The sequence below is a fragment of the Trichoderma citrinoviride genome, assembly GCF_003025115.1.
Source record: "Trichoderma citrinoviride strain TUCIM 6016 unplaced genomic scaffold BBK36scaffold_20, whole genome shotgun sequence".
NCBI lineage: Eukaryota > Fungi > Ascomycota > Sordariomycetes > Hypocreales > Hypocreaceae > Trichoderma > Trichoderma citrinoviride.
The window spans coordinates 17,591-30,564 of record NW_020194728.1 but is presented as its reverse complement, the minus strand read 5'-3'; the positions used below and the strand labels follow the sequence as shown (position 1 = coordinate 30,564).

The 12,974-nt window shown below is 57.8% G+C and overlaps 5 protein-coding genes across 5 annotated transcripts; 3 read left to right on the top strand and 2 right to left on the bottom strand.

The window, feature by feature from the left end:
* Window positions 1-844: 844 nt before the first annotated feature.
* On the top strand, window positions 845-1,585 carry BBK36DRAFT_1130459 (hypothetical protein; the record flags this gene model as incomplete). The annotated part of the gene is made up of 4 exons (XM_024891844.1): window positions 845-1,052; window positions 1,203-1,270; window positions 1,353-1,395; window positions 1,470-1,585. 4 exons carry the CDS (start codon window positions 845-847, stop codon window positions 1,583-1,585), a joined length of 435 nt encoding a protein of 144 aa, XP_024745227.1.
* Window positions 1,586-3,447: 1,862 nt separating this feature from the next.
* On the top strand, window positions 3,448-4,265 carry BBK36DRAFT_1207765 (hypothetical protein; the record flags this gene model as incomplete). The annotated part of the gene is made up of 2 exons (XM_024897434.1): window positions 3,448-3,647; window positions 3,762-4,265. Exons 1-2 carry the CDS (start codon window positions 3,462-3,464, stop codon window positions 4,263-4,265), a joined length of 690 nt encoding a protein of 229 aa, XP_024745226.1. The 5' UTR covers window positions 3,448-3,461.
* Window positions 4,266-5,318: 1,053 nt separating this feature from the next.
* On the bottom strand, window positions 5,319-6,542 carry BBK36DRAFT_1136656 (phosphatidylinositol-phosphatidylcholine transfer protein; the record flags this gene model as incomplete). Its single annotated transcript, XM_024893056.1, has 4 exons — window positions 6,359-6,542; window positions 6,189-6,238; window positions 5,947-6,070; window positions 5,319-5,865 (listed from the first exon to the last, which is right to left on the bottom strand). The coding sequence occupies exons 1-4, from the start codon at window positions 6,533-6,535 to the stop codon at window positions 5,320-5,322; spliced, it is 897 nt and encodes a 298-aa protein (XP_024745225.1). The 5' UTR covers window positions 6,536-6,542.
* A 526-nt stretch (window positions 6,543-7,068) lies between these two features.
* BBK36DRAFT_1163450 (DUF155-domain-containing protein) lies at window positions 7,069-8,334 on the top strand (the record flags this gene model as incomplete). The annotated part of the gene is made up of 1 exon (XM_024894540.1): window positions 7,069-8,334. One exon carries the CDS (start codon window positions 7,069-7,071, stop codon window positions 8,332-8,334), a length of 1,266 nt encoding a protein of 421 aa, XP_024745224.1.
* Window positions 8,335-9,468: 1,134 nt separating this feature from the next.
* Window positions 9,469-12,353, bottom strand: BBK36DRAFT_1145202 (hypothetical protein; the record flags this gene model as incomplete). Its single annotated transcript, XM_024893738.1, has 2 exons — window positions 9,469-11,956; window positions 12,112-12,353. The coding sequence occupies 2 exons, from the start codon at window positions 12,351-12,353 to the stop codon at window positions 9,469-9,471; spliced, it is 2,730 nt and encodes a 909-aa protein (XP_024745223.1).
* Window positions 12,354-12,974: the final 621 nt, after the last annotated feature.

Below are 12,974 nucleotides of genomic sequence, written 5' to 3'. Positions count from 1 at the left end.
CAGGAGCCGAGTCACAGCTCAGGGAGATTCCGGAGTCGAGCGCCGTGTCGCCACGGGCTACCAGGACAAGGTTTCTGCCACTGGCCGCACTCCGTCCGCGGCGCAAGTCCAGCTACCAGAGTGTACTCTGGGGTCGCAACGAGGGTCGGGCGGCAGATGCCGTAGCCGACAGGTAGCGGGTACGCAATACAGTACGGAGCACGGCGCAGGCCAGGCCGTTTCGAATCAACCGCCTCGAACCTTGAAGGTCGCAGCAGCAGCAGGCTGCAAGTATCCGTACTGTACAGAGCAGCTGGCAGGCGGCAGGCAGCAGGTAGCTGGTACTTGAGTCCGTGGCTCCAGCTGCGGTGCCTTTTGAGTTTCTCCATCCCGGATGCTGCTCATCTCGCCTACTTACCTGGGCTCTTCGTCACACTTGGTCGTCCTCCGGCCTCTCACCACCTTCACTTCCTGCAACGCTCTCGACCTCATCGTTTCTTGCCTGCCCGCCTGCTGTCGGAATCGCATCCTCGCCCGCCTCACGCCTGTAACAACAGCCTTGCGTTTACTGTGCCATCGCATCGCCCTGCGCCTATTAATTGCTCGCTCGCCCACCTGCCGCTCCTGGAGCCTCGCAGTTCATTTACCCTTCAGCTCTTCCTGGCCCGTTTCACTCTCCAGCTGTAGTCCCCTCTCTGGCGGCTTTCAGCAGTGAGCACAAACCACATCCACAGACATTCCTTCGAGTTTGGCTTCGGCTTCGACTCTGTACTCGTCAAGTTCGCCCATCTCTCTGCCTGGCGTAGCCACCGGACCCGAAACCCTGCTCAGCACAGAACCCTCGCCCTTTGGCGTCAAGCTGAGCATGTCTTCGTCGATCAACATTCCGGCAGGACCCTCGTCCTCGACTGGGCGATACGGCCTCTCCGCCGAGACGGTCGGCAGCTCGTCCGACAGCTCCTACTCTAGCTCTCCATCACACTCGTCCCCGTCTGCCTCTCCCAAGAGCAAGGCCAAGGGAAAGGGAAAGGAAACGGCCACGGCGCTCGAGAGCCGCCGTCCAAGCCTGCTCAGTACGTCGCCTTACCTCTGCATCTCAACCTTTTTTTTTTTTCCTTCCCTTTTCTATGCTCTGGCTGGTTCAGGAGCTGCCAGTTGGCATAGCCTAATACGCCGTCTGGCCCGTCTTGTGTACCACCCGTTTGCTGACCACCGTTGTACAGGCTCGGCTTTTTCCAAGCAGGAGTGTACCGTTATCAACATCGGCTCACCCGATGGCCCCCCACGACTCGTAGGTTCTTCTTGCTTCCGACTCTCTAGTTTCATTGTGTTCATAGGATGTGAAGGATGTGCTGACATGTAGCTCACGCTAGATCTCGTATCTGTCGTCCGCCCAAGGCTTCATGTGGAACCCTGGTATGTTTGCCGGCGACAAACAGTTTGGAGGCGACGATGATGAAAAATCAGCGGCTAACTTGCTGCCTCTCTAGAAATTTTCCTGCCGTCCTACATCGACTGCGACTACGTTCCCCTGGAGAACCGACGAGACCCCGTACACGAGATTCATCTGACTGATGAGGAGATGAAGAACATGCTTCCGCAATGAACATGACGTCTTGCCTTTTTATCGCCATTACGCACCATACCCCTGTTTTCTCTTTCTCCTCCGGGACCCTGAATTATCTAGATATCCTTTTTTTTTCCTCTCTCACGACATGTTTTACTCGACTTTGTTATTCACCAGTGTCGGACGGCACTCGACGGCGTCAAGGCCTCGGCACTTGTTGATTGATTGGCCTCGTTGGCTCCCTTAGGTGTTTATTCCAGGCGGCCGTGACGGGTCGCAGACGATGAGCTTGGTGGTACCCTGTTTTCTCTGGAGGGCCGTTGACTCGACTCGCTCTCGCGGCCGCTTGGCGTTTGCGCTCGCGCTCGTATTTGCGATGCGATGTTGGTATTGGTTTCGGTATGTCACTTTGGTATTTTCGGTTTACTGGCTTCTAGGCCCCAGCCGGATCGGTAGGCTGGGGAGGCTCGCGGTTTCTTTTTATTTTTTCCCCTCTCTTTGCAATTTTTAGCCAAGGGATCAGGTTAGGTAGTTAGGTAGATTTGGAATTCCTATTCGCGTATCAGCATACGGCTATATCTTACTGTACTGGTGTTGAGTGTCAGAGTCGCTGCATCACATCATCACACCCAGGTCTGCCCAGTCCGATGCATGGAGCCCAGTGCAGCGGCTTCCGCTAAGTGTTGGGCTGCCCCGCATGTCGCTGGAGGACCCCAAACAGCCCCAAACTTAGCTGTGCACCAGCCAACCAGCCCCCCTGAGCCTCCACTTGGGCCGGTACTGCGCCAAGTGCTTCTGCGCTATACGTTGTATGGATGTGCTACAGGGACCTTCCAAGGTGATGACTGGTATACTGATAGCACTGGTGCCACAGGTAGCATCATACTGGAGGGAGTTTATACTCCAATGAAAGCTTTGAGCATCTTGACGGCACATGTTGCATGACGGAGGTTGATGCGTCGGAAATTCAAGGCTGTTTCAGTACAATGACTCTGTACTTTGGAGAACGAGAGCAATCTGGAGTAAAGGTAACGTAGTACTAGTACTAGAAAGTACACAGTGTGTGGACGCAAGGGTGTTGGGACGATCACCTTGATGGCCTCTATTTCGTCTTTGGCCCAATTGCCCCTGTTTGAATATCTTGGGTATAATATGCCGCCGTCTCCTTCCATGTTCAAATAGCTGATATTCTTCATCTGATCATCGCTCATAATGTCTTTGTAAGGAGTCTGAGAGACTTTTAGGTGCATTCGGCTTATGTTGTTGTCCGCTGATGCTACGAGCATTGCCGGGCACGTCAAGTCGAGCCGCTCATTCTCTCCTCATGCTCTCTACGCCAACAGGGCAAACAAGACCACTCTATGACCTGAATCCTCTTTTAAAATTCATGCGCAGAGACAAAGACCACGGTTGAATGCACACAAGACTCGCTACATCACCGATGGGCGTCTTCCTGCAAAGCCTGTACAGGCCTCGGCAGCAGGTTGTCAAGGTGAAGAAGAGCCAACCCCACTTCACACCGAGCCAGATCCAAGGTACGTACCCTTTCGATTGACCTGCAGTGGCATTTGGCGGGCATCCAATGTTGCCTTTTTTCTACACCAATTTCATCCCACCCAAGAAACGCGACGAGCAGCAACGCGTTATGCGCCAACTGTTGATCGATTCGTGTCATTGAATTTGTTGCTTCTATCGACACAAACAATTCAACTCACTCCTTTGCCGTCCTGTACTTGCCTTTACGGTCATTGTCTCACCGATTGCATAAGCCCTTCTACAGAGCCATCGACATTTCAATCAGACAAGGTCCCTTCTCCGATGGACAAATAACGTCAACAAGCCACAATAAACCCAAAATCAACTCGCGACCATACTTTTTCAAAGACAAAAAAAGCTCGAGTCCGGCCTCCGCACAATGGATTCCGAGTCCGTCGTCGCGCAGGTCCAGCGCAAGATCGAGCTCCAGAGCCCCGAAGACCTCGCCTACCTCATCACCAACGTGCGCAACGCCGCAGTCGAGCACCTCAACGAAGCGTTTCCGCCCGTCGACGGCGCCGAGGAGGATGAGCTGCGCATCCAGATCGAGGTGCTCGTGAACGAGGTACAGCTTTATCCTCCCTAGAGAAAGGAAGAAAAAGAAGGTGGAAAAAGAAGAAGAAGAGAAGAAGGCGAAATGTTTGCTGACCTTGGCGCGCGTGGGTGTAAAAAAAAACAGTACATCAACAAGACCTTCTCCCTCGCCGCCCCCAACATCACCATCAACGGCCTCCCCGTCCCGCCCACCGCCATCGTCGCCGCGGCCGCGGCCCTGCCCCCCGACACCGTCTACGAGCCCTTCGACACGCGCAAGCGCCGCCAGGTCGCCGACCTCATCACCCAGGAGGAGAAGCTGCTCGAGGACGTTGCCGCGCTCAAGCGCTCCGTGCCCGCCAAGGTCGCCGCCGAGCACGCCGAGCGCGTCCGCGCGGCCATGCGGCAGGACGAGGACGACCTCCGCGAGCGGGTCGCCAGGGATGCGGCCGCGGCGGAGGCCAGTGCTGCTGCCGGTGGCGGACTGCTGCCGGGCGTGACGGGGCTGCCGCGGCAGGAGGGCGTCGAGGACGGCTTCAAGAGCGCCGTTCAGGGGCTCGGGAGGCTGAAGAGGGACATGCCGGCCGTGGTGGCCAAGATGGAGCGGGCGAGGGTTGCGGGCGAGTATGTCGTCACCAGGGGGCGGTGATGGACCCTGCCGACGACGACGACGACGATGATGACGATCACGAGGGTTATGACTATGATGAATGATTGCATCAGGCAGACATACGGGCGTATCAGAGACGGAGAGATGGAGTTGTGCGGTGAGCCACTTTGCTGGGTCATTGGCGAAAGGGGGGGCCCGCGCATACGATCAACAAGTGGGCGCTGCTCCGTTGCTGGTGGCATCTGCGGTTTCTTCCTCCCCCCCATGTGTTTGAGTCCTGGTGTCTGATTCGGGCGTTTGACAACTTGTGTTTTTTTTTTTTTTTTTTTTTTTTTTTTTTAGCGATTAGCAGGGGGGGTCTTTGTTTTCAAACTGTTTAGGCGTCAAGGGCGAATTTCAATGAGCATTCTCGGCTAGAGATAGGGTACCAATGCGCACTTGACAAAACAGGTCGTGAATCGATGCGTTTTTTCGTCACTTTGGAGTCTTAAGTTGATCCTTTCTTTTGCCATGTTGTCTTTGGAATCATGGGGTTTGGACGTGAGTTGTCGTGTTTCCCTGCGTCGCTGTGTTACGCGTAAGCAGACGGAATATTCCCTGAGAAATGGGGCGGCATCTAGACACACATAGACCAGCCTCTCCAATAACGCCAAAAGCCCGAGGTAAGAAGATGCAGCGTCCAAGCGAAATCCTTCATCAGAGATGACAGAATCATGTTCAACATCAAATACTACTGTATATATATGCGGAAAAAAAGAAGTACGTGTAACAATTCAAAGAGCTAGTAGCTTTCCCTGCTCCCCTCCTGTATGTTAGTCCCTTCCCTTCTTCCATCTCCCGTCTAAGATCCCGTCTTCCTGCTTTAGCCCATGGTAATGAATTTTGTTCTCTCTCTCTCTCTTCGAATCGAACCGATTCCACAAGCCTTCCGGGCAAAAAAAAGGACACAGGTGGGCTTTCTCAAAAGAGTCTGTCTCACAATATAGACCCCGTCTCCCAAACACAACCAACACAAATGCACTGTATAAAGAAAAGATGAAAGCAAAGAAAAAAGGAAGAAGGGGAAAAAAAGGTCGACAAAGAACAGTCACGTTTAAGCCTTCTTCTCCCACTTGGCGGGCCTGGCCCATTGAGGGTCGTGCCACGGGCCAGCATCGCTGTTCTCGCAGCCGCCCTCGCAGGAGCAGGTGCCGCCAAACTCCTTGGGGATGTTCTCGGCGGGGATGTGCTTCAACAGCTCGCTCTGGTAGCCGCTGCCGAGGATGTTGATCTTCTTGACGGTGACGGGGTCAAGCCAGCCCTTGACGACGCTCCAGACGGTGGAGAAGCCCCAGGGGGCGTTGATGAGGAAGAGCTTGCCCAGGCGCTCGGGGTAGTAGTTCTGGGAGATGACGGAGGCCTGTCGGACGTACGAGTACACCTGGGGCACCTTGGTCAGGGTGACGCCCTTGAGGTCCATGATGGTGCAGCACGTCTCGAGGAGGTGGCCGGCCTTGCGGGAGCAGGCGGGCAGACGAGGGTCGGCCACGCGCTCGTACTCGACGGCGAGGTTGGTGAGCATGCGCTCGGCCGAGGTGATCTTGTACATGGCAGCCAGGTCGATGCCGCCCAGCGTCTCGATGTAAACAGGGCGACCGTCCTACTCGGCAAGGGATTAGCTTCTGCGCATAAAGACGAACCCGGGTCCGTCTCATTCGTCTCTGATTCAATGGTTCCTCACATTGTCAATCTTGTGGTAGAACTGCTTGTAGTACTTGGAGATCTCGGCCTTCTCAGGGTAGTCCCAGGTGGGGAGGATCTCGTCGAGCTTGATCTCGGCGCGCCACTTCTCGGTGTCCATGAACCTGCTGGCGGTCAGAATCGACAACAGACAAGGGTTAAATAAGGGGGGGGGGGGGGGGGGGGGGGGGGGGGGGGGGGGGGGGGGGGGGGGGGGGGGGGGGGGGGGAGAAGGCAGCTCACATCTGCTTGGCAAGTTCAACGTCGAACTTACGCGCTCGGAGGAACCGCAGCTGTAAAGAGGGCAGCAGTGTCAGCCGTGTCCTTCCATTCATCTGTATATCTTCCTAGTCGTCCTCCTCTGGCCGCGGCCCAACTCGATGCCGCAAGCCGTCCAGGCGGGATTTGCATACCAGTGTCAGCGTGTCCAGGCGCTCGGTAAGTCCCTCTGCCTCGAGCATCAAGCGCAGCTGGTGGACCTTGGCCTGCTGCTCGGGCGTCAGATGGCCGGCGTGGCCCTCGATGGGCTCGGGTGCCTCAATGGGGAAGTCATAGTGGTCGTATTTCTCGCTGAGTTCTAGGGGCGCCATGGCGGGGGATGGATCTGGGGCTGACTATGAGGGGTCAACGGGAGGAGGAGCGGATGGTGATTTGGTCGATGGAGGCGGAGAGAATGACGACGGAGAAGAGGAGAGGCGAGGAGAGGAGGAGGGAGCAAAGATGGAAATTATATAATAAAGGGGAGCGGCGAGGTCTGGAGGAGGATCCCTGGAGGCCTGTAATTACCACTGCTTGCACAGCGTGGCGGTATAAACGGGTGAGCTGGCGCATTGGTGGGGACTCTGCGCCGTCGTCAAGGCGGTGTCCCGAAGCGGGCTAGCGCAGGTAGGCCGAGCAGGCAGTAAAGCAGTAGAGCACGGGGCAGGCCTGCATGTGACTTATCACATGGCGATAACAGATCTCTGCTGCAATGCAATACCTAGCCGGTTGTTCGCGGCTATCGTCAGATTGCTGCATCTTTTTCCATCCCTGCAACTCCCACCACGCTGCTTCGACGCAAGATCCAGGGAACCAGCCCTCGATCTCCTTCGTCTTCGATGGCGAGCAACCTCACGCCTCCACCATGAGGAGCTCGCCCCTGCGAATCAGCGTCAAAGTCGCCGTCCGCCAGCTTCACAGCGCCGTCGCTGCGCCGCGCCCTCGTTCGTTCCACCTCACTTCCCCTGCCGGCCTGCCCCGGCGGCGCAACTTCTTTACCTCGAACCCATATCTCTCCTCCCAGCCTGGTAGCGACGACCAGCCTTCATCTCAGCCACAGCCCGGCCCTGCCAACGCCAACGCCAACGCCAACGCCAATGCCTCGCCGGTAGCCAAGCGCAAGCCCACCCGGGCCACGCCGGCGAAGAATTCGCTACGCCGGGTCGCCATCATCGCCCAGCAGCCGAAGCGGGGCGGCGGCCAGGGCAGTCCCGGCTTCGACGCGGCCGAGGCCGACCCGTCCAACATGGTCAGTGCGACGTGCATCGCCGAGGCCTTCAACATGCCCGTCGTGCTCGAGATACTGTCGTCGCACGGCTTCGCCATCGACCCGGACGGCACCAGCTTCGACGCCGCCGAGGTGGTGCACGCGCGGGGTGTCAACGGCGGCGACATCTTCGTCTTCCCGTCGGGCACCATTGTGACGTGGTCGCTGCCGCCCGATGTCGTGACAAGGCAGATCCTGCGGGCCGCCGAGGAGCCGCACCCCGAGGAGCTGCGCGAGGTTGAGGACCTCGAGTTCACCACGGACAACAGCCGGGAGACGAGCACGCTCAAGGGTGACGTCGTTGTGCTGGGCACGCGCAAGGAGCACAAGGACGGCGACTTCCTCGACACCACGCTGGCCAAGGTGGCCTTCTCGTCCGGCCTGGCCCGCAGCACCAAGCTGGCCGTGCTCGAGTCGGCGCTGACGTCGTACTTTGAGAGCACGAGGAACATTCCCGCGCTGCTGTCCCAGGGCGCCGGCGTCCCGCTCAGCCGCCGCTTCATCCTGCAGAAGACGGGCGAGCTGCTCAGCCTGCGCGCCAAGCTCAACCACTACTCGGAGCTGACGGACAACCTGCCCGACATCTTCTGGGACAGCCGGTCCGAGCTCGGGCTCGAGGGCTACTACGACCAGGTCGGCCGCGCGCTCGACGTCAACGTGCGCATCCGCGCGCTCAACCAGAAGATGGACTACGCGCAGGAGATTGCCACGGTGCTGCGCGAGATGTCGAGCGAGCAGCACGGCACCCGGCTCGAGTGGATCATCATTGTCCTCATCTTCGTCGAGGTCGTCTTTGAGCTGCGGAGGATTGTGATTGAGTACAAGGAGAGGGCGGTGCTCAGGGAGCTTGGCACCGAGGTGTGATGGGTATCTCAACGGACTTTGAAGGGTATTGGTAATTACATTTACCCTTCTTCTTCACCTTGTACTACTATTACTACCTGCGTGTGCATTCGCACATCGCTATTTTCACGATCATGAAAATGGAGATGACTCGAAAAGAGCTGGTCATTTGGTACGGATGTTGGAAAAGACGGAAGACACGGATGCCGAAAAATCAAAGATACCCCTCTCATCAAACTCTGTATACTGCTCACTCTCTCACACACCACATACTGAAACCCCCTTAGAACACTCCATTCGAATAAAGTAAAATAAGAATAGCCTTCCCTTCCGGTGTTCTATTAGACCCTTTAAAAACATGTCCAACGGTATTCATCATACACTCCAAGATAGTAGAAAAAAGAAAGAAAAACTGAAATAAGAGGAATGAAGTCATGTCCTGCCCTAGGTAGCCGCCTTTACATCTCTGTAGAAAAGCCAAGGTAAAAAAAGCTGCCAGTGTCAAGCCTTTGCCAATCTCGCCATCTCCTAAGCCGGCCCCCCAGCCCGAGCTGAAGGGTGGGAAAATATAACCTCCCGATTTTGCGCCTTCTCTCAGAATCACCTCTTGCATTGAAAATCTCACAGCGACAACAGTTTCCGTGGTGTTTGTTTTGTTTTGTTCCGTCGTCTGCCATAACCTCATCAAACGGCATAGCCCAACATTCAAAATATGCCCCCTCTCCCAACTTCGCAAAATGAAGATCAACGGGAGGATGAACAAACAAGTCTCAGGAAAAGGGCTCGATAGATAAAAAAATAAAAAGGATATTAAAAGTAGTCAAACCCTTTCCCCTCTCTCCCTATCAACACCGCGCATCCCTCAGACGAGGACGGCAGAATTCCGCCCACCCTTTGACATTATCGTTTCTTTGAAAAGACGCGTAATCATTCTCCTTCTCTCTCTCTCTCTCTCTCTTCCTCTCTCTGTTCCTGTCTTTGTCCCTTTTTTTGCCGAAACTCCATTGTTATACGAAATCCTAGCCCTCTAAACGCCGTTCAAAACAACGCCGAGGTGTTGCCAGCCACAAAGCGTGATTCGTCCCTTTCCTTCCCTTTATCGTCTCCCCTTGCCATGTCCGAGGCGTTCATTTCATCACGTTGGAAAACCTAAATTCATGAAGTCGGCTTACGTTGTAGACCAGGAATAACAGGCACAGGCACGGGTGTCACCTTGTAAGGGACATGTCCTGACCCTGCCGTCCCGTTCGGGCCGGATTTCGAGGGAGTGGGCGTCTGCGGTTTGTTCTGGTTCGCCATGCTCGCCCGGGCCGCCGCGAGTCGACCGCCATCGACGCTAACCCCCAGCCCCATGCCTGCGAGGCCCGAGACGCCGGACTGCGACAGCCTGTCGGTAAACATGGCCGATCTCTCCTGCGCTGCCACGCGGGCCTTGGCCTGATCCAGTATCCGCTGCTGCTGAGCCTCGGGAATGACGGTATGATATCCGGTCAGCCCGGGGCTCTGGGCGTGGGCCCCCGTCTGGCTGGAGCCGCTCGGAAACCGGTTCATCTGGCTGGCCATGGTCGGGGTCGGAGCCGAGTAACCCGGGTTCTGCTGCAGAGCAGGAGATGGGCTAAACGTTTGGCGATTTCCCACCTGGGGGGACATGGTCCTGGCGGGGATCGCCGCTGGACTATTAGCGTAGGCGCCATAGTTGGGAGGTGCCGGCGCGCCTGGCTGGTGCTGGTAACTCGGCTGGAAGGTGTATCGGGCGTTCGGTGTACCTTGCGGCGGCATCTGCCCGTAGTTTGGCGGCCGCTGCTGGGTTGCGTACTGCTGCGGCAAGCTCTGGTGGCCATATGGGGTCTGAGCCTTGGCAAGCTGGGTGGCGTACTGGTTGGGATAGCCATTGGTACGGGTATACTGGTTCGGCTGCGGCGGCCTGGGCTGCTGGTGGGGAGCTGGTGGCCCCAAGTTGCGAGGCTGCTGGTAGTTGGGCGCCGGCGAAGGGCGATAGTACTGCTGAGGCTGAGGGGGCACGGCCCGGCTCGGCGTGCCGTACTGGTTTGCCGCCGCCGCCGCGTACTGGTTGGGATACGGCACGGCGGACACGCTAGGCGTCCGTTGCGGTGGAGGTCGGACATTGGCTTGCGCCGCCTGGGCAGCTTGCTGCTGTGCCTTGATGCGAGCCTGCACCGCCGCCTCGTCTTCATCCATAGTCCCCTTGTATTGGTCGGTGTGTACCATAATCTTGGTGCTGATGAGGAGATCGTCCAGCTGGTCGCCGTTCAGCTTGGCCACTGCGTAGGGCGGTAGCGTCTTGATGATGAGAGCCAGCTGAGCCTTGAGCATCTGGTAGGTGGCGAACTCTTCTTCTGAGGGCTGAGGCCCGGCGTTAGCCAGCATGTCGCCAGTCACCGGGTCGCTGGACTGGCGGTTCTGCGAGTTGGGTAGTGTTAGGTTGCGGATGCGCTGGTACGAGGCCAGCGTCTCGATCAGATCGCTGACCTCGTCGAGAATCTCGTCGGCCTCCTTGTCCTGCTCGTCATGCTTGGCGCCCATGACGTCCTCAAGCGATGGGTCAATGACGGTGTCATCCCAGTTGTCAATGGCGTCTTGCACGGCTGTTTCGTCCAGCTCCACCAGTTGGGCCGCGTCAACGGCGTCTGGGGTCTGGAGGTCGCCATAGTATTCCACCTCAATCATCCTCTGGAAGCTCTGCTTGCCGCTGCGCTGCCACCAGATCCGGCCGGCGACGCTGGACGGCACTACTGCGGCGGCGTCATCTTTGCACGGTGCGAATGTGGAAAAGGCCCCCCGGAACAGAGTCTCCATCTCCGACATCTCCAACTCGGAAACGGAGGGTTTCCGACCGGCGAGGCTTTGCGCGCGTTCGTGCTGCTTGGTCTTGGTCTGCCACGAAGGCGTCGCCTGGCTGTAGTCGAGATAGTAGCCGGTCGAGAGCTTTGTGTTGAAGTACGAGTTGCCCCTGTACCTGGAGCCGTCGGCCAGGTGGGGATGGTAAAAGTCCAACCGGTTGCCCTTGGCCTGTGTCTTGGGCTGCTTGGGCGGCTGGAGAGGCGGGAGAGGACGCGGCGGAGCAAACAGCTCGCCGAGAGTTTGCGTGCGGTCTTGGGTGTTGGAGGGGATGATTCGGGTGATGGACACGCCCGGCGGGAGGCTCACGTCGGACAAGTCGACATCCTTGGACAGCGGTAAGCTGGAAAACAGGCGCCTTTCCTGGGGCGCATAGCCGACGAGCGATAAAACCACTTCGCTCTTCTCAGACGCCGTATGCGACTCGGCCTCTCCATGTGCAGGCTCCTGTCGCGTTTTGGGGTACGCCTTTTCGCGGCGGAGGAGGTCTGTTGCTCTGTCCCAGAATTCGTTGATCTGCGCAGCTGCCTTGAGCGCCACGGCTCTCGCGCCGGAGTCCGAAGAGCCCGAGTCCATCTCGGATAGTGAGGATTTGACGGCGGAGGAGAGGTCTGCTGCTATGTCGTCGAGGGAGGCGTAGGCGCCGGCTGCAACCTTGTCGGCGATGCTCTGTTTGCTGGGCGGGTCGACGGATTTCTGACGCTTTGCCTGGGGCTCGTCTTCAGATGCCGGCTCTGGCAGCAGCGGTAGAGGGCGGCCGAGGATGGAGGGTCCGACATCGAAACTGTTTGAAGGGGGGTTGATGGTCAGCTTTCACGCACTCTTTGTCTGTCCAATCTCTCGATGCAACTCAATGACACCGAGGGACGGACGGGAGGAAACCAAGCATCGCGGCAGGAGGGCATGACGGAGCGGGCGCGCCAAGCAGGCAATGCGTACCTTCGCAGGACCTCGAAAAAGGCCGTGACCAGCTCCTTGCCCTTTGCCGGCTCGCGGTCCGGCTTGGGTGTGTCGTCGCCGCCGCGGTCCATGTCGGCCTGGACATCAACGTCCATGGAGTCGCCGTTGCTGCTGGCGGCGCCATTGTCGCGCTTCCGCTTGCCGGCGGCAGGTAGATGGGCGCTGGGCGGGCTGCCGGGCATGGTGACGCCGTTGGCATCGTCGGGCGAGGGCTGCGCCATGCTGGCTGGATGGCTCGTCGTCGAGAGGCTGCTGGTGATGCTAGCCGCGCCCCGTCGCGATACGCGGTTGCAGAGGGCTGACTGGTGCGACTCCAAAACCTTTTTTCCTCCAGGCCGCGCGGGCGGAGCGTCTACATCCACCAGGACGCAGCTGCAGTCAAGTCAAGGAGGGCGCCGCGCCTGCAAATCCGCCAGCGTCACGCACGGGGAGGCGATGCTCACGAGGGGGGAATTCGCCGGGATGATTTGCTGCAAAGGAAAAAGGGCCGCTGCACGATGGAAAGGCCGTTGCTGAGCCTTGCTGGGAGGGAAGAATGTGTCCTGGATCGCCAAGTACTTCCCTGGCCCGGGACCGCGCTAACGCCCTCGAGGGAAAAGTCTAAAATGGCCCGCACGTGATTTCCCACGCCGCCCCGCTGGTGGTGTTGCTTGTTGCTGAGAACCACCTCGGGGAACTTGAGCTGAGCTACATACTAAGGTGCGCTTGAAGTGATTTCAAATTGACGTTGAGTGGTTTGATTTCTGTGCATGACGTGCATTGTGAGCATCGCATCCGTGTCTCTCTTCTTTATTGGGATTTCCTGTTGGAAGCAGAGCCACCACCAGGTACGGCAGGCAGTT